Source organism: Thunnus albacares, chromosome 21, assembly GCF_914725855.1.
Source record: "Thunnus albacares chromosome 21, fThuAlb1.1, whole genome shotgun sequence".
Taxonomy (NCBI): domain Eukaryota; kingdom Metazoa; phylum Chordata; class Actinopteri; order Scombriformes; family Scombridae; genus Thunnus; species Thunnus albacares.
In genome coordinates this window covers 7405639-7425437 of record NC_058126.1, presented here as the reverse complement: position 1 = coordinate 7425437, position 19799 = coordinate 7405639, and the positions used below count along the sequence as shown (strand labels likewise).

At 40.0% G+C, this 19799-nt stretch overlaps 1 protein-coding gene across 6 annotated transcripts in view; it reads left to right on the top strand.

The window, feature by feature from the left end:
• Nucleotides 1-19799, top strand: part of sh3kbp1 (SH3-domain kinase binding protein 1) — a 44499-nt gene that overhangs the window by 1418 nt on the left and 23282 nt on the right. For 3 of the 6 annotated variants that reach the window (XM_044338904.1, XM_044338903.1, XM_044338899.1), the window contains exons 1-2: nucleotides 3725-3979; nucleotides 12064-12221. In XM_044338904.1, coding sequence (XP_044194839.1) covers nucleotides 3976-3979; nucleotides 12064-12221 — 162 coding nt within the window. In that variant the 5' untranslated portion in view covers nucleotides 3725-3975. Of the gene's footprint in view, nucleotides 1-3723; nucleotides 3980-12063; nucleotides 12222-19799 lie in introns of those variants that run through there. The other 3 variants (XM_044338900.1, XM_044338901.1, XM_044338902.1) reach the window with 2 other exon arrangements.

Here is a 19799-nt window from a genome sequence, read left to right as displayed (position 1 = left end):
AGTTGTTAACAGCTCCACCAAATAGTGATTTTTCCTTCTCACATGGTTTAATTTCAATAAATGTTCAAATGATCCAATATTTCACCAAAAATCAAAGATTAGAGAAAAAGTCCAAAAACTGAAAACAGATTTATGTATCAGAACTTTGTTTTTTCTTCTTTCCTCCCCCAATAATCATCTCACAACCCCTCAGATTTATCTGGTGAACCTTTTGAGGGGCCCGACCCCTAGGTTGGGAACCACTGGACTAAACTAGCTAACTGTATATGAAGTAGTTGAAACTAGCTCCACCTCCAGCAGCTACAACAGTAACATGCTGCTCTAACACTGATGCTTCACTATTAATAATTTTGCTGCTAATACTTATGTACTTTTACTTCAGTGGGATTTTTCAAGTAGGAGTTTTACTTGTAATCGAGTATTTTAGCATTGTTGTATTGGTACTTTTACTTAAAGATGCAGTATGTAGAATTTAGTAGCATCTAGTGGAATGGACTTGGCAGAAATGAATATAATATTCATAAGTATGTTTTGATTAGTGTATAATCACCTGAAAATAAGAATTGTTGTATTTTCATTACCTTAGAATGAGCCCTTTATATCTACAGAGGAAACTGGTCATCCTCCATGGAGCCCGCCATGTTTCTACAGTAGCCCAAAACGGACAAACCAAACACTGGCTCTAGATGCCTAAATTCTACATACTGGTCCTTTAGGTAAAATATCTGAATATTTCTTCCAACACTGGATTTAAGTAATTTAGGACAGAAATTTTTTGCAGCACTAATAACAAATTGTGATGGAATTTACAGTAAAGTTGTATGATTTTTGTGGTTTAATGATTCATATCCAATGTTGGAATTGAAAGAATAGCTCAACATTTTCATAAATAGTAAGATTATTGGCTTTTTTATGCAGCGAGTTATATGATCTCATTCCCTCACTCTCATATCTGTTTGTTAAGGGGACGGTTAGATTAGTTGAGCTTCCGCCAACTCACTAATTAGCACTTTATCTCTTGCTTGTTTAATCTGTACAATAGAGGCAGATTTTATTACCTTGTGACACAGCCAGGTTAGTTGTTTCACCCTTTTTCCAGTCTTTATGCTAAGCTAAGTTAACTGGCTGCTGGGTGTAGCTTCATATTTGCCGTACAGACATGAGAGTGGTTCAATAATCTTATGTATGTCTCAGCAAAAAAAAAAAATCCTTTGACAAAATCTAAAGCTGCCCCATAATGTATGGTTGCAAATTAAAAGTGTACTACCCGTAAAACCTCATTTTTACATCCAGCTTTTTGTGTGGGTTACATTAACAAGATATAATGTGTTAATTAGTGAGCTTTAGAGTTGCTGGTAGGTGTATTTTGTGGAATTCAACAGAGCCAGACCAGTTTTTATGCTAAGCTAAGCTAACTGGCTACTGGATTTAGCAACAAACAGATAAGGAGAAACACAATGGATAGGTAGTTGCTATAGATATTGATTTACAACATTGTTCACATAATCATTGACATATTCAAGTAAAGGTCAGGCAAGTATCAGCTCTCTCCTGCGTCATATAGATACCTGAGAGGCATTTACAGATAAATACTATCTGAGGTCATATGAACGACATTCCTGAGCTGTACTATTTCATCACATCAGATCGTCTTTGTTGTCTGTGCGGCAGCAGTTTGTCCTGTTCACTGTACTCCACCCAGTGACAGCGGATTGTGAAAAAAAATCTAAATTCCTCATCTATCTTTTTCCCCTATCGCTGCATCCTTCCATCGCCCTCTTTCTGCTGCCACCAGCACATTTCTCCCCTGCATGTGGTTTGATCCAGAGGGGACAACGCAGCAGGGCTTTGCATGGTGTGCATATGTGTGTGTGAGAGAGAGTGTATGTATGTATGTTGGATGAGATTTTCTATAAATTCAAAAGTATTTTTGCGTGTGGACTACCCAAAAAACAATTAGACCATCTGTTTACACTGATAATACACTAAAAAATGTATTTAGTCAATGTGAGTTAAGGGTGAATAGATACTACTGTAATTCCTTCTCAGTGCAAAGTTGGGGTATACGCATATACTGTATAAGGTGTGACATCATCCACTGGTTTGCACTGGACCCAGTTTAAAGGAGAAGTGTATATCAGACATTTGCCCCTCCCCTCCTGGATGTTGTCACAGTAACAGCATGCTACATGACACACACCCCTGAACCCTAAACCCTAACCATCTCACTGCTAATGTCTAAACCTAACCAAGCGGGTGTGTCATGTAGTAAGATGGACCCACTTGGTTTGAAGCCCAGAGTTCCTGCTTACAGTCAGCGCCATCTTTTCCGTTTGGAGCCAGGACTTTCCAAATAAAGAGTGCGGGTTGTTTCCTTTCACGCTCTGGAAACACGCCCCCGCTATCTCGGACCGAAGCGAACGCTAGCTTGCCGGGTACACCGAGCGGTACAGATTTGTGCTAACATTAGCTAACTAACACGGCAGGTATCGCTATCAAGTAACATTAAACTTACTGAAATATTGTGACTCGGTTTATGAATTAATTACTACTATTAAAGGAGCAATAATTTCCAAAATGACCACTAGCACACTTTTTAGAGGACCCAAATTCAGAGACTGAGAACATAATGACTCATTGAAAAAATGTATTGACTTAGTATTTCATGAGAGAATTTGAGGCTTTTTGAATCTACTGAAGCCAGGGATTTCTTGGAAGCAGCATCCAGTGACCGTCAGTGGTATTGCATTTTCAGGGACTTCCACCTTGGCTACATTCATTTCATTTCAAGCTGTGGTTATTGCTACTTGGGTACACGTTGACTTGGCTATCGCGAGATTTGAGCTACACAGGTGGGAGGATATGAGTTCAGACAGATGCTACCTTCAAAGGCTGTTGGAAATATTGGCATTCTTAGTGAAACTCACTTCAACTACCTCACAGAAAAGTTATAGAAGTTACTGATACTAAATTTACTGGTTCATTTTATTTGAGAGAAGTCACTTTATAACAATAGAGAGCAAAATAAACTATATTATACTGTATTTATAGAGAAGACTAATCTGTGAGACTTACCGAAATTCTCTCAAGTCTTTATTGTATTTATCAATCATCATGTAGGCCTTGTAATCATAAAGCTATGTACACTGCTTGCCTATAAGCCTAGTTGTTCACCTCATATTTTAAAAGTAAAACATTTTGATTTCTAAAATAATAAGCCCTTGTAATTATTTCTGACTAATTTGTTTCTTTTACATCTTGTCTTAATATCTTTATGTCTTAAGTAAAGCACTTTGAATTCTTAAGTTTTTCAAAGGGCCTACAGCCTATATACAGTAAATATAAACCTGCCTTGCTCTGCTGTTATTATCCAATATTTTAGCATTTTTTAAGAAGAAAATTTCCATCCACTCTAAGAGCCTAAATGTAACAAATCTAAATTAAATGCCATTATAACCAATAGCCTAAAGACAACTTTTCATTATGAAGCAGCTTATTTTCAATATTGAGATCTGCTGCCCCATAACTGAGGGTTATTGTGTCACCACCATCTGTTCTAAGTCCGTCACAAATTGCGTCACCAAAACGCAGACATTGCAAATTGGGAAGTCGGAATTTCCGCGCAGCACCTGAAGGCACCGAGAGAGAGAGCGAGCGAGCGAGAGAGAGAGAGAGAGAGAGAGAGAGAGAGAGAGAGAGAGAGAGAGAGAGAGATTTGTTCATCAGCGCTTTTTCCGTTTTCTGGGCACTCGCTCTGCCTCCTCTGTCGTGTCACCGGAGAGAAAAAAAAAAAAGAGGAAGGAATATGGTTTCATCTGACGCTCCTCCCGTTTCAGCGCTGCTGTAGCGGATCTCTAGTACGAGGAGGAGGCTGGGGCTCGATCCGGTACAAACCCCCTCTATATACCTGAAACAACCACCTTCCCCGTTACCAACCAGCCCGCAGCAGCACTACCAGCGCACCGGGAGACATAAATGGGTGAGACGCAACGCTTTTTTTCAGCTTCTAATTTGGAGAATGCCCAAAAATAGCCTCCAGCGCCTCTGCGCATCTGGATGGGCAGGAATTCGCCCGGTCCAGATGCGCGCAGGGTTCAGCCTCTCTCCTTCCTCCCCCTCTCCTCTCCTCTCCTCTCCTCTTCTCTCCTCTCCACCTCACCTCCCCTGACGTCGCTGCATGCATAGCCGAGCTGTTAAGGGTGCACTCAGGCTTGACGTTGGACAATATTTTCGCACGTTTCCGATGCTTTATTCAATAGATTAGAACTCTGTGCGTGGGTGTGCAACGCGGCCGCGCGGGTGCGATTTCAGGAGGGTCACATTGATGAGTTGCAGATGTTGACACGTTTACATTCACTCACTGTCTGTCTGTCCATTGTGCTGTACAGTGTTTTGAGCTCTCTTGACTTCGATGAAACAGGCCTGACTGTGACATTCTCCTCATCATCGCGCCATCAGTTCCTACAGCAATGCGCTACCGCACACATGGAAATGAGCTGATTGCAGATTTAATGGTCGAGCAATTGACCAAACAGAGCATATAGGCCTAAAGATTACACGGATATCATTCAGGAGGGGGTACTTCCTTTTTTTCTTTTTCAGATTACTTTCTGTCTGTTTAATCAGATGCTCAGACATTCCTTTGGACTCTGATAACTTGCTCTGCAAAGCACTTGACATTTTGTAACGTGAATGAATGTTTGCTCGACCAGTTGGATGCCCTTATTAGTGAAGATATTCGCAGCACTTGGTGCAAAATAGGCCTGTATCATTCACTTCCTTCTTATTCCCAGCACTGATTCATTATGTAAACAAACAATGCACAGCCGCCTCAAGGTAAACACTCATACACACAGTTAGCCGATGTACACGCAATCTTCAAGGCTGGATTACCAACTGGTCAAAGTGGGCAACTGCTCCAGGGCCCAAGACTGTTAGGGGCCTCAAAAGCCCCAGATTGGCAGTGTGTAAACACTGTGGTAATTTAATGAATTGCAAATTTGTTTGTGAATAAGCATCACTTAATTACACTACTACTAACTCAAATGGAAATGAAAAGGGGCCTGATTATAACCTAAAAGTGCCCCCACATGGTGCATATTCCAATATAAATGTGTTTAATTTGTGTTACGTTAAAGTGACAGGATATGCGTAAGCCTACACAATGCAGAGGGATATATGACAATCACACAAGAGCAATGGTCTATTGCCATGTTGCCTACTGCTATGTATTTATTATGATTAACCTCTTATTTAAGATGTATTTACATGCCGTGAAAGACATCTAATTAGCAAACAGTGAGGCCCTTTTTATATTGGCTGGGGAGGGTAGGACTGTTAATGGTAGCCTTGCATTTTGTTGTTTTGGTGATTTAATGTTCCTATTTCCATAGATAACTCGAAAAATAAAGGCTAAAAGACACATCACACCTGCAGTTTTCGAGGAGAAAAAAGTGTCAGATCTAAAAATGTGACCTTCAGTCCCTCCGAAGTTAATGGTCATTGGAGATATACCATTTTGCTCAAACATTCATGTAAAAAGAGACATACTGTAAGGTAAAAGATTTAGTTTCTCTATTGACAGTGACCTTAACAGAGGAGAATACAATGAGCCTGTATGTTTCACTTTTCTCAACTGGAACTGAAAAACTCTCACTTTCTCTCTTGCTTTTGCTGTGCTGCCGTTGCCTCTGCTGCTCTCTCCACCTACATCGAAAAGAGATGAATGCACAAAGTTCTTATCCAAAGGCATTCTGGGATTTAGATGCAGAAAATGCAGCTTGAGGCAGTGCAGTAAATTCCAAACTCTTTGTCACAAAATAACTTCCCGGCATGAAGCGAACACCACAGTGATGAGCAGAAAACATGTGGAATTTTCCTTTAATGTGGGAGAATTTGCTGAAGTCTGTGATCTGATCCACAGCTTGAGTGGGTGGGTTTCACTCCCAGTGGGCTCCGGTCCAGCGTGAATGTTTTACAGACAGAAACACACAGCTGCTCTTGACATCATCAGCGACAGCACTGAAATGTACCCACAACTAAACACAGGTCTGCTGCAAACCAGTGTGCAGAGTTGAGTGTGTGTAGTTTCCTCTTATCTAAACTGAGTGCAGCTGTTCAGAGGAGGCTACAGGCTCGTCTTAGTTCCTGTATATGTGTGTGTGTGTGTGTGTGTGTCTTGACCACTTGAGTGGTTTTGTTTTGTCTTTAGGCTTTAAAATATTCCGTCCCCTATCTTTTCAAGGCCTTCTTTCTATCTGTCATCTTTAGCCTTGCGCACAAAAGCAATACAAAACCACCAACACTGAGTGTTAAAGTTCAAGTTTGGTTAAGCATCAGGTTTGTTCAACATTACTTGTAAATGTGTACATATTTTTCATTTAATTCTATTTTATTATACTAATATATAGTCCACATATTTTTAGAGAATGTTCCTGAAACTAAGCTAGCTAGCTAGCTATGAGGCTATATTTGAGTTTTAAGCTATTTTTTCTGTCTTTTAAAATTGCAGAAGTTAAAATTAGCAAGCAGTTGCCAACTCACACACTAGACATGTAGCAGCGTTAGCATAATTTGGAGTCGTGTTTGTGTCTACTTGATGAATGTATGTCCAATATTTATTCTATTTTTATCTCTGTTTTTGTCTCTGTCTTTTGGTCTCCACTATTCAATGTCTTTTACTGTAAGCTGTTAGGTGTATGACTTTCTTCAAAAGCTAGTTGCCAACTTTGTCTGCTGTTTGGTGCTAGGCATGTAGCATACAATGGGTTTATTAGAGCTTTTTTTTTTCTGGAAACAACTTTACAGTTAAAGTATTGATTGAATCATACAGTAAACAAGCTTGGCCATATCATTTAAAACAATGAGCTTAAACAGGCTAACAGGCCTTTTAGAGCTGCAGATGGGTTCTCTGTGGGTTTGTCTCTGTATTAGCATGAGATCTGTATCTGGATATTATCTGGACAATTACATCATGACAGGACCTTTGCATTTACACCTGGCATTAATAAGTGTTGTTATCTCAAATCTGCCCACATGGGATTGCATTGGAAATGATTCAGCTGTAGGGCCTCTACTTATATTTCCTTTGCCAGAAAAGCGGCCATGTTTTTGCAGGGCTTGAGACAGCAGGTAAAGGTGGTGTTGGGTGACCTTTGAACTTATTAGACTATTTTTTTTCTTACTACCACAGCTTGAAATTGAAGGCAATGCGGAAGTCCCTTAAAGTGCGATACCACTGACAGCCGCTAGGTCCCTGGCTCCAACAGACTTACATTCAAAAAGCATCAACTTCTCTCATTAAATGCTAAGTCAATAATGATGAGTCATTATGGTCTCAATCGCTAAATTCTGGCCCTCTAATAACGTGCTGGTGGTCATTTCAGAAATTATTGTTCTGTTAATAAGAAATAAAGACGAATAGTATCTTAGACGAATAGTTGTCTGCCATGTGGGCGTTGATTGACAGCTATGATTGACATTTGTTTTATCGGCTCCAGGACACACACTGAGTCAGACTTTTGTCGCAATATTTAACTAAGTTTAATGTTACTTGATTATGATACCTGCCATGCTAGTTAGCTAGCATTAGCCCAAGTCTGCACCACTCGGGGTTCCCTGGAAGTTAGCGTTAGCTTCGGTCCAAGGTAGCAGGGCATGTTTCCAGACTCATTATATGGAAGGTCCTGGCAGCAAATGGAAAAGATGGCACCGACTGTAAGCAGCAATTCTGGGCTTCAAACCAGCTCCAATGCAAACCAATGGGTGACGTCACGTTTTGCCATGTCCATTTTTATATACAGTCTATGGGTCAAACTCTACATATTGCTCTTGTATCCAGTAGAGAGCCGGCCACAGGTCAGGCCACCATGAGGTGGCTGTGGTTCAGCAGGTGTCTAATAATTGCAGGGTTGGTGGTTTGATTGCTGGCTCTTCCTGTTCACATGTTGAAGTGTCCCTTTTAAAGCACTCTGGATTAAAAGCGCTATATAAATGCGGCCCATTTACCCTTGGATGTGGTCTTGCTGATCCAATTACAGTCCACTGACATGCATTTTCCAATACAGATAAGATAGGTTATTTTGATTGCATGTTAATATGCAGTGTAAATGGGGCAGATGTGTGACCTTTTCCACATTACACAGTAACTTATTATTTAGTGTTTTTCAATCCAATGTTAAAATTAAGAATATTAATGGAGACTAGTCTTAACTGAAAAAACGTCTCATTCGCTTATTTCTTAAACAGAGTATTTATGCTTTCTCCTCATTACTACTGTTCATCTGGGATTTTATTGTCTGAGAATTGCACAGCAACTTTCAAAGATTTAAATAAGAATCAAAAAAGTACTATAAGCAAATTGTACTCTATGTTTGTTAATTTTCAATCTTGCTGTAAGGTTTTTAATTACAAATTAATTACTTTTTAATTAATTCAGCATTGTGAACTGGCTTCTGGTACAAATAAGATTGTTTCCTTTATTGCGACCAGCATTCTCTTTGCAGAATATTAAATTTCTTAAAGGGGACATATCATAATTTTTGTTATTTTGTTATAACGGATATCTGTGTTAAACATTGTCAAAGTTCTGAAACTTGAGGTGAACATAAGTAAAAATGCTCACTGAAAGCCAGAGGCCGAGGCTCCAGCCTGCTCTGATGTTGCCAGTGTTTCCTTTATTTCCCCATCAAACTGACGTCAGATTGTTCGCACAGGCCCACAAAAGGCCGTCCTTTCCAAACCGTTGTTGCTAGCGTTGCTCCAAGAGTTGTTTGTGTTCGTGTTCGCATGCATATTTTGAATCAGATTTTGGCTCGAACATGTAGAATGTATTTGAGAAGTTGACATTTTGAGTAAACAACAAGAAAAAGAGGTGAAATCCTGCTACTACTGTTTATTTAAGTAACCTCTTGACCCGCTGGAAGTCTGCCGAGGGGCGGCTACCAGAAGCTAACCAATCAGAACAGGCTGGTCTAATCGAGAGGGAGGCCTTAAAGAGACAGGAGCTAAAACGGCCTGTTTCAGACAGAGGCTGAACTGAGGAGCCGCGTTAAGAGCCAGTATAAGATAAATAAAGACTGTAAGTCGTGCAAAGATATTCCAGTAGAGCCCCAGAATATAAATATAAACCTGGAAATGTGCAGGATGTGTCTTCATCTATCCCGTCATGTTAGACATCTCATAGAGAATAAACTGAAACTGTTTGCTTCACAAAATCATATCCAGTGTAAATCTTCTGCAAGACAAAGTTTCCACTCTGTCTGCAAAACCTCCCACCAGACAGAGCTCCTCTCGACAGCCTATTTGGCACTACCTTTGCGTCGCTTTTTTAACCTGCACCCTTCTTTGCACCCTTTGCACTCACTGATACGTGTTCCGTGCAGAGCCACAAGCTGTCGTCTTCTTCGGTAGTGTATGTGTTTCAGACTGACGTGGGTGGGTGGACTGCAGCGTTGTCCTGCTCTGCCAGTCGGATGTACAGTATGTGGTTTACAAGAGAGCTGCCACAAGCTATCAATTCACTTCTCCTTACTGAAGAACTATCCCCGCCTTACTCCTCTCTCCACTTCCACTCTCATGGTATCTGCCACTTCCCCACAAACATCACAGCTGAGGCTCAAAAAAAAAAAAAAGAAAGAAAAAACGGAATTTGTGCCACGTCGCTGTCTCGTCTCAGGCTAATCTCACTAGTTATCTCAAGCCAGAATCATATCCTCCCCATCTGAGCACCAGGCCAACTTGGACTACAGTCATCTGCTTTGTCTGTTTAATACTGATGTCTGGTGAGAGTTCGACTCTTCCTCTTTCTCCACAGTGTAAACTGTCAGCAACGCCCTGACCTTCCACTTTGAACGCAACCGCTTTCACAATAAGTGTGGTCATATACTCTATTGTGGTCAGTGTCATCATGTTGTTGTGGTGCTCAAAACTTGTGACTTAATGTGTATTTTGTATTGAATATATGTGTACGTGTGTGTGTGTGTGTGTGTGTATGCGTGAGGGAGAGCTCACTTTGGGGAGGAAGCCAGTGTGTCTGAGTCATAGCTACCCCTTTATACTGTTGTTCCCATGGTTACCCAACCCCTGAAACTCCCCCACCCTACCCCCTTTTGTGCTGCCCACACAGTTTAGACAAGGATCAGGCCTTGGCAGTCGATATGTGTGTGTGTGTGTATGTGTGTGTGTGTGTGTGTGTGCGCGTTCAAAGGGTTAGGGATAAGAAAGCTATATGTGATATCACACATTCAGTACATTTTTACAAGTATTAGCAGCTGCACGAGCTGTCACAAGGTGTTTTGACGTCTGTTTGAATGAGTTGGTGTGTGCGATGTTCAAGAGAGTGTTTGTGGGCATTTTTCTAGATAGCAGCTTACATCTTATTTTTTTCTTATTTATCTAATTTCTTATATATTTGCCGGGGCCTTTTGTACCATAACTGCTTGGAGAACCAGACTCTTAATATAAGAAAACTATTAGAGAGAGACTTCTTGTCCTTTTTGGGGGTTTTTTTTATCATATTTTAGCAAGAAGTCTCCGTTTTCTGATCTTTTAATTTGCTGTTGATGCAGTTTGATCAAAACCTCCTACATGTTTACCTGTTGCCTGGATAAATTTGGCATTTCCTCAACTGTATTCTCTAATACTCAACAGTCTGCTGCTGATTTTCTCTCATTTTGAACAGAAACGCTGTTCTAACTCACTAATTAATTGCAAAATTGCCATTTTCGATCACCGTTAATCTACCGTCAGTAAAACTCAATGCTTCTTACCCAGATATTTCACGTTAAAAGTGTCCCAGTGGCTCAGACGGTGTAATCCGTCTGTTTCCTGGAGATATTATCAGGAAGTATTGTGTTTTATTGATGGTAGGTTACTGATTGAAAGTCCAGCAAAGCAGAACTGACTGGAATTACAGCCCGGTCTCTACAAGTAACACGACTTTACACTTTCAAATTGCGTGCGATGCATACACCTAAGTTTAATTTTGCGTGCAGATGATACGCAAACTCTTCCGAGGGAAGTGTAACTTTCTTTTATTTTATAAGGTGATTTCTGGCTTCTAAGGAGGAGGCGGGTTGGGTGGATGTCTAGATAATTTGTTGGCAAAAAGTTGCAAAAGCAGCAGGAGAGCACTGTCCGAGACGACCAACCACCACAGAGATCTTTAGCGTCACGTTGGGCATTTTAACCAGAAATTTTTACATCACGTCCGGATATTTTTACGACATTTTACCGTTTTAACCCAAACCATGATATTTCCTTAACCCTGACCAAGTGGTTTCTGTGCCTAAATCTAACCAACGGTGTTAAAGGAGACACGAAATGGTAAAAAATGCAGCGTTAAATTGGCGTATCACCTGCATGTAAAATTGGACTTTGGCGTATCACCTGCACGCAGTTTGAAAGTGTTATTTGTACACAGAATGTGAGACTGTGTTGGGAATTAAAGGTAGAGTAGAGTTCTGACCACTATGCATTCATGAGTGCGTCCTTGTTTTGTTTATATTGGGCATGCATGACGCACTATACAGTCCTACTGCGAGATTCACATTATTTTGCTGATTGACATTCAGTGGTGGTAATGCACAAAGATGCGTAGCAATGTTCTAACAAGGGGAAGATAAAAGAATACTGCATGTTAGCAAACACGGATGTGAACAACGTTAGATTCAAATCGGCTGGTTTGCAAGTGTTTTATGAGGAAGGAAATGAATTCAACAAGTTTCTCAGACCTCAAGGGTACTCCCAGGTGACATAGCAGAGTCGAAATTGCACCAACGAGCAGTTAAATCAGTTTACTTTTCTCTGCAGTGTTGCATATCAGTTGAAATTAGTGTTTTTGCTGTAGCAGGGTTACGTGTGGTTAGCTCTGTCTGTGGCTTCCCTTTTCAGTTCCACTTTTAAAATAAATAAATAGAATTACTACGATCATCAAAATTAAAACCGCCGCCCTGCCTCAGAGTAAATACGGAAGAATGTGACACCTCTGCAATGTTTCACCTTTTCAGTGTGGTTTTATTGTAACACACTCGACTCTCTGTGTTTCTCGCTCTGTCTGTCCAGTGGAAGCCGTGGTGGAGTTCGACTATGAGGCTCAGCAGGACGATGAGTTGAGCCTGACGGTGGGTGACATCATCGTGAACATACGGCGAGATGACGGAGGATGGTGGGAAGGTGAGCTGGGAGGACGGAGGGGGCTGTTCCCCGATAACTTTGTCAGGGTGAGTAATCACAAGCCCATCCTCACCTTATCTTCTCTTTTTATCTCCTCTTTTATACGCTCTATAAACCCACAAGAGGCACTCTATAGATAGCAACAGGGTAAACAGGCAGTTTCCATTGTGTCACTGCGGTACAGTTTGTTTTGGATGTTTGTTTGTGCTTTAATCTGCTATTTCAGTGCAATGTAACACCTACACAGATAAGCGTTTGACAGGTTTACAGTCTTCTAAGGTGTTTGATTTTTTATTGATGCTTACATCACATGCGGCTAGTTGAACCCTTGGCCGTGAGGTTAAAATGAGTAATACATTTAGATTAGAGGAAGAGATACTGCAATGTGAAGTGTCAGTTTGTGCTCAGAATTTGACTTGAGATTGAGGCGGTTAAGATCACGTTAGGGTGGAGGTTCAGGGAAACTTACCACAGATTGATTCAATCTTCAGGTAAGTACCTTGGATGTAATAAGAGAGTTGGATACGGTGCTGCAAATTTCCCCCAGTGCCCTCTCGCACTGAAAATCCCCTGCGGCCCAAAAAGCATTTTTTCCCATAGACCACCATTATATGTATGTCTTATATGTCATTTATCTTCCAAAAGGAATTATATCATATATTAAAATGCTGCAGAAACATTAGAGCCGGCAGTAAATCACTTAAGAGCTGCACAGATCAGTTCATCAGATCATTTTCTTCCCGGGATGATGGATCTGGTCTCACACAGCCAGCAGCTCCTCACATCTCTGAGAACATCACAGCAGATTTACAAATTGGTGTTATATGGATAAACTGACCGCATATGGGGAATATACGTACAGGATTACTTTACTCGCCTGAAAACATGTTAAATCTCCACCATGATGCCGTCGCCCTCAGATATCTTCTTCGGACCGCAAGGCATACTAGGTAACGTAGACCCAGCAGAGGCCCTCCTCTCTCTTCAAAACAGTGACAGAAAGTTGAAACTGAAAAACATAAAGTTGAAACTGAAAACCAGTGACACTGAAAAAAAAAAACTGTGACAGTGTAAAAAAACCAAAAAAACTCACTGAAAAAAGACAGACGTGAAGAAAAAATCTGAAGATTGACATTGAAAAATATCAAAAAGATCATATTAACTGGATAAGATTGTAATTTTTTAAATGCCTGTGTTTTATTTTTCAGTGGAACTTGTTTCAGTGCCAATATAACTTTTTCCAGTGCAAGTGTTTCAACGCTGATGTTTCATTTTTCAGTTCAGGTTTTGTTTTCGATGCCAAATTTTATTTTCGGTGATAAAATTGAACTGTCGCTGTTCTGGCCTCAGAAGAGCCTAGAAAAATAATTTTAGAGTTAGTGAGGTCATCCCAATGTAAAGTATATGGGCCAAGCAGACACTACTGTGCATATTGAGTGGGCAGCACAACATGGAAGCAAACCCAGAAGCTTGAAAACATTTTTGGCTCATGTACCAGACAAGCAGTTTTCATTTGAGTGAACAGGCACCATCTTTGAGTCTGGTATCCAATACTTATGATACATCCATGGTAAGAAATAGAGCTGCAACGATTAGTTGATTAATCGATCAGTCAAACAACAGAAAATTAGTCGGCAAAATAAAATAAAAGTTGAATGAAAATGTGTTGGGTCCAGTCTCTCAAATGTGAGGATTTTATGCTTTTTGTGTGTTTTATTTCATTGTATTGAGTGTTTATCGGACAAAACAAGACATTTGAAGAAGTTACCAGAGACTCAGGGAAACTGGGATGAGCATTTGACATTTTATAGACTTAACTATTAATCAAGAAAATCATTGGCAGATTAATCGATGACAAAAGTAATTGTTAGTTGCAGTAAGAATGGATTTAGGGAGTGGTTCTGACCAACTTTGGAAACCAAATACATTTTTTTTAATCATGCCCTCCCATTTGTCTAAATGTCAAATATCTTTTTTGTGTGTTCTCTTTGTTACCGAACACATAGGACGTGTTGTTAATATCCAAATATAACATCAAGATGGGTGATACATTAGAGGAAAACCCAACATAAAATACTCTCCTTGGGATAGATTATACAGTATTGTCTGAAACTCTACCAGAGGGATGACGAGCAGTGTCTAACTCATGGCTCCACCGTCTCCCATGTTCAGGTGTCCAGTTGGGTTGAGATGTGTTGACTGCAAAGGTCAAACCATTCACTGACCTCCCGTGTCCTGAATATGCATTTCGTTAATGTTTTTCCACTCCGTTAATTTGCCATCTGTTCATACTGTCGTCCTACCTTCGTAACAGGCACAGTCCACATAAAGTAAAAACCCCAAATCCTTCAACAACATTCAAAAACTTTATCATCATTATCATTTTGTTCTTTCGGACGAGGCAGCGGACTGATGAAGTAGTAAACTGAACTTGAGTCTGTCTGAACTCCGGGTTTGTGTGATTTCTCTTGTCTGATGACATTCTTTACTTTTTCACATGATGCTGTTATGAAGGCATTGGTGATATTGATAAAACTCTCTATTCCAGGATATATAATTTTATGTCGCAATATTGGTATCATGATAGTCCATTTTCTGGAAACTCAACTAAAAACGTAAGCATAAATTAAATAACCAACCAGTAAAAGTACTCACATTAATGCAGCAATCCTGTAAATCCAATATTACCGTAAGGCAGTGCTGCTCATTGTTTTGCAACTTTGTCTGCAATGGTCTAATACCATAGTTCCCTAAAATGAAGCAGAGTCTACTTGCAGTTCCTTGTCACAAGTTGAATATGGTCTTGTCTACTTTATTTCCTCTAAACCTCTTACATTATCTCATCAGAACAACTGTTAGCAGCCTGACGTAAAAGCAAAACTATACAGTATTTCACAGGGGAAAAGAAAAGGTCACACAAATGTTAGAAAAGAAATATCTTCATTTGACAGTTTGACAAGAAGAACATTGTTTTTCTTAATTTCCTGTCCCACTAATCATCTTGTAACGCCTTAAGATTTGTCCTGCGACAGCTTCCATGGGTCACGACACATTGGGAACCATTGGTCTAATAGAACCAGAGATATTAAAAGGATAACTTCCACAATCTCTGATGGTCTTCTGATGGAAATCTCATCTTATATGTTGTCATGTTCCTACTATCCTACTAATCCTACTATGTGTATTTAGGGGCAGGGGCTCCATTAGTTGGTAGTCTATCCTTGGTTTGAGGGGAATCTAGCAACACTGACACAGGCAAGAATAAAGCCAAAAGACAAAAAAGCAAAAGTCTATGCTTTTCACATCATCAACATTACTTTTGATGCTTTTGGTCATTTTTGTCTTTCGTATGCCATCGCCAACATCTTATTTCAGGCCGAATGTTTGGTACTGAAGCTGTGACTCCCAATTCTTCAACACCCGCAGTGACCAGATGAAGAAATAAAAAACAGGAGGCTGTAAACAGAAATTACGTTAATATACTACTAAATTGTTCTCCCAATTACGTTGTGTAATCGCTGCCTGGATTATTTTCAAAGGCCGTATTTTTTCCAACGAAGTAAGTGCTACGGTCGTATATCGCTCAGTACAAGCCGCAGGACTCTGGCATGGGAGACCGCATCCTGAATCACATGTGTGGTAAGGTTTAGCCAACAAAAGCACTTTGGTTTAAGTTAGTAAATGATTGTGGACGGTGGTTTTTCTTAAATGTTAATAAACTTGTTACGCTTCAAATCTTTGCTGACTTTTTCCAAGACCACGATCTTTCCCCAACCTTAACCGAGTGCTGCCAGTACTTCAACATAACCCTAAAAAGTATAACATTGCTGTAGTTTCTATTGTACTGCAAGATCAGATATTCTGACAGGAAAAGTATCAGCATTTTTGCAACTTGCCAAATTGCTTTAACAACATATTCCCTTTATGTTCCCATTATGTCAACATAATTCAGCCAGCATTACTTTTCTAGCAAAATATATTTGCAGTTGCACTTTAGTCATATATGAACATTTTTTCTAGGAGACAGGGATTTTTTATGATCCTATAGCTGCAGAGATGTCATTCTAAAATCCTAGATTCATTCAATTTGGGTCAAAGTTCCAGGCTCAAAGTCAATCAGATACATAGTGTAGGTACTTTATGACATTCAACAATGCAAAATCTGTAGATATATATAGTATACCATATGCTTGTGGTGGTGAGAAGAAGGAAGTATCTTGTTCACTGTACGATGAAGGGAAGTTTAAAAAGTGCCACAAGCCAAAGGCAGTGGAGCGTAGTGTTATGACATCTTGACAGCACTAAAGCAATCGGTTTATTGTCAGGTGGTTCGCTGTGCAGCCGGGTCTTTATTTGTGCTGACTGACTGTCACAGTTCTCATTCACTGTCGGGGGAGCTGGACAATGGGCCTCACTGACAGTGTTTACGTGTGTGTGTGTGTGTGTGTGTGTGTGTGTGTGTGTGTGTGTGTGTGTTAGAGAGAGAGAGAGAGAGAGAGAGAGAGAGAGACAGAGGGAGACTGTGAGTAATGCAGTAATACCAGACTGGCCTGTCACAAGACTGCAGTTATGGGAATCAGTGACATTAAGCTTTGCAATGCTGATTAATGCATGTGTGTGTGTGTGTGTGTGTGTGTGTGTGCGTTTAGGAAATGAGAGATGTGGGCCGACAGGTTGAAAAAGCAACAGGAAGTGACAGTATGCAAGTAGCCCCCCTCTGATGCATGGTCATGACAACCGTGACGGATAACTCATTGAGATAGTCGTGCCAGAGGTCAATGAATTTTCAGTAAAAGAAAATGCCGTTTGAAAGGTGCGTTAGGCTCCTTTTAATTATGTATCAGTGAAACGCGTGAGAAGAATCAGTTTAGGTTAACTAAACTGATGACCCCGGAGATTGTTAGTGCAATCAGTCGGGTAATTTAGCAAAGTTACAGATAACATCATGATGCACCACATTTACAACTGCTGGCTTTATTCAAGATGCATTGCCAGTGTGCAAATCTGATGTTTTCTCAAAGCCTAGAGTAGTCATTAGCTGCTGTCTGACCCACAAGCTAAGCTGATATTATCTTAAAGCCAAATTATATCAGAAACCGCACACATGTTGAGACACAATCAGCTGTTCTTAGCTACTATCTCATGAGAACGATGGCCTCGATATGGCTGCTAGATGCAGTGTTGTACCTCAAAAGACTATATTTACTCTATTGCCAGGTCCCTTCCAAGGAAATCAGCTGTTGGTAGCACAAAAGGTTGCTAGAAGTTCCCCAATTTCCTCATGAATAGCTCTACAGAGTGAGGGCTTTGCTATTTATGTTCATGTGATCCCTGTGAATTAGACAAGCAGGTGTTGCTGATCAGAATCACATGCTCATGATTTGACAGTAAATGGTTTCGGAGTCAAGCTAAACATCGTTTTTCATGGTGCAAAGGAGCAAAGCGCTATGCTGGTAGTCAGTCTTGAGAAGTAAAGTGACAGGGAATGTCTGAAAAGTTGGTCAATTTAGCAAAAAACAAATTGAAATTAATATATATTTTATTTAATGGTGTATTTGTTATGAAATTGGGTGACCCTATTTGAACATGACCTATAACGTTGACTGTGTATGTTCTCATATCAAGCTATCAGCTTGTGTAAATGTCGTCTTCCTATAGCAGCTTGACCAATGAAAAGAGTTGTGAAATTGTGGAGGTTTGTGGAAAGACGGGAAATAATACGTTGTGTCATTCTTCCTTTCTGAATTTCACAATGATTTTTACAGGCGTAAGCTCTCTCCTCGCTTCCTTCTCTCTTCCTATATTTATATTTTTTTGTAGCAAGTACCAAGTGTACAAAGTGTAAGTTAGTTGTCACAGTACGTTGTTTTTTTTTTTTTTCGTTATCTGTGACCAGGAGAACGGAAAAGGTCAAAGAGGTCTGGCGACAGGGGGATGCACAGGCGACGTTCGGCTGTATAGCGGTGCTTTGTAAACTACATACTTGCTGTCAGGCCTATACACATTACACAGATAAACAGACACACGCACACACACAACACAGTGCAGTGTACATTATGCAGGTGTTTCCTGTTGAGATATGATGAATCATGTTGTCTTCCTCCCTTCGTTTCAGCTGGGTTTCCTTTAACTCTGGTTTACCTCCATATCCCCACGGGAGGAATTGCAGTCGAGCATGAACGGAGTCCAAGTAGTTACAAAGGCAAAGTACAGTTTGCTTTTTCCTTGATTTCCTTTGCAAAACCAGGCAATCACTAGGCTCCAGTTTCAAACTCGAATATATTAATCATTTAAAACAAGCAGCCTTAATGGGTAACATATGTATTTTAGATTTTTTTTTTTTCTTATAAGAAGTTATGTTCCATTGCTTTTTCATGAAGCATAGAGCTTAACAGGCAGTAAACATCGCCTCTCCTTCACTACTCATAAAAAAGGGGAAGCTGTAGGCTGCTAACAAATGGCCGCTGTGGGTTTTTGCGTAGGTTGGTTTGTGCATTGTGGAGTCTCCAAGTTAAAAGTGTTGTTTTCTTCACTAGTCAGTCTGTGGGTCTGAGTCTGTTCGTGTGAGTTTCTGAATGAATGTGTTTCTATATCTTGCAGAAACATGAAGGCATGTGGCAAACAGAGTCAGAGCGAGACATTCTCCACTCAGGCTGCAGAATCAATGTCTTTTTTTTCCCCTGGTTCTGCATTAACGCTGCATTAGCCTACTTTGTAAACACCAAATGTCAGGGAAAGGTAACAGACAGTTTGACCGACCAGACCTCAGTTAACAGACATCCTATAACATACCATTAATACATTAAATGAATCTGTTGCCAACATTGCCATGCATTAGTTGTGCAAGTAGATAATGTCACGTACTGCTACAGCGAGGTGCTACTTTCGAATTGCACTAAAATGGAATTATCTGTACGTTAAAGCTGCACTAATTAATATATTAACATTGTCAATAGATCAAATGTCTTTGTGTAACGTGAAAGGGGCTTGTAGTGACAAACTCGCAGAGAATTATCATCCGACACAGCAGTTCTCCCTCAGTCCTATAAAGTGTTTTAGCATCTTTCAAGCTCATTATTTGGTTTCATGGTTCCCAACTTTACTGTTCTGGTTCACTCTCACTGCTCTTATTACTCTTGTTTCTGACAGCAGGCAGCTGTTTTCAGTGAAAATGCTCTAATAAACCGACCGTTCTCCTGCCCAGCACTTAACAACCACTGTTGGTAATAGATTAATGTGCAGATTACTTTGTTTCAATTAAGAGTAGTATAAGGTATTACAATTTGAAATTCAGGAATTATATTATATTTACTAATCTGAGTAATAGGGATGCAACCAACAATTAATGCCATTATTGATGTATGTGCCAATTATTTTCTTGATTAATTGCTTTTTTAGATTTTAAAATGTCGGATATAAGAAAAAAATCCAACATTATGTCTTCAAATTACTTGTTTTGTCTGATCAACAATCAGAAACCCAAAGATATTTAGCTCATCATAAGAAAACCAGTAAATAGTCACATTTGCACAGTTGAAACCGGTGAATTTTTGGCACTTTTGCATGATTGAAATGACTGATTTATTGATTATCAGAATAATTAACTTTCTATCGATGGAACAGTC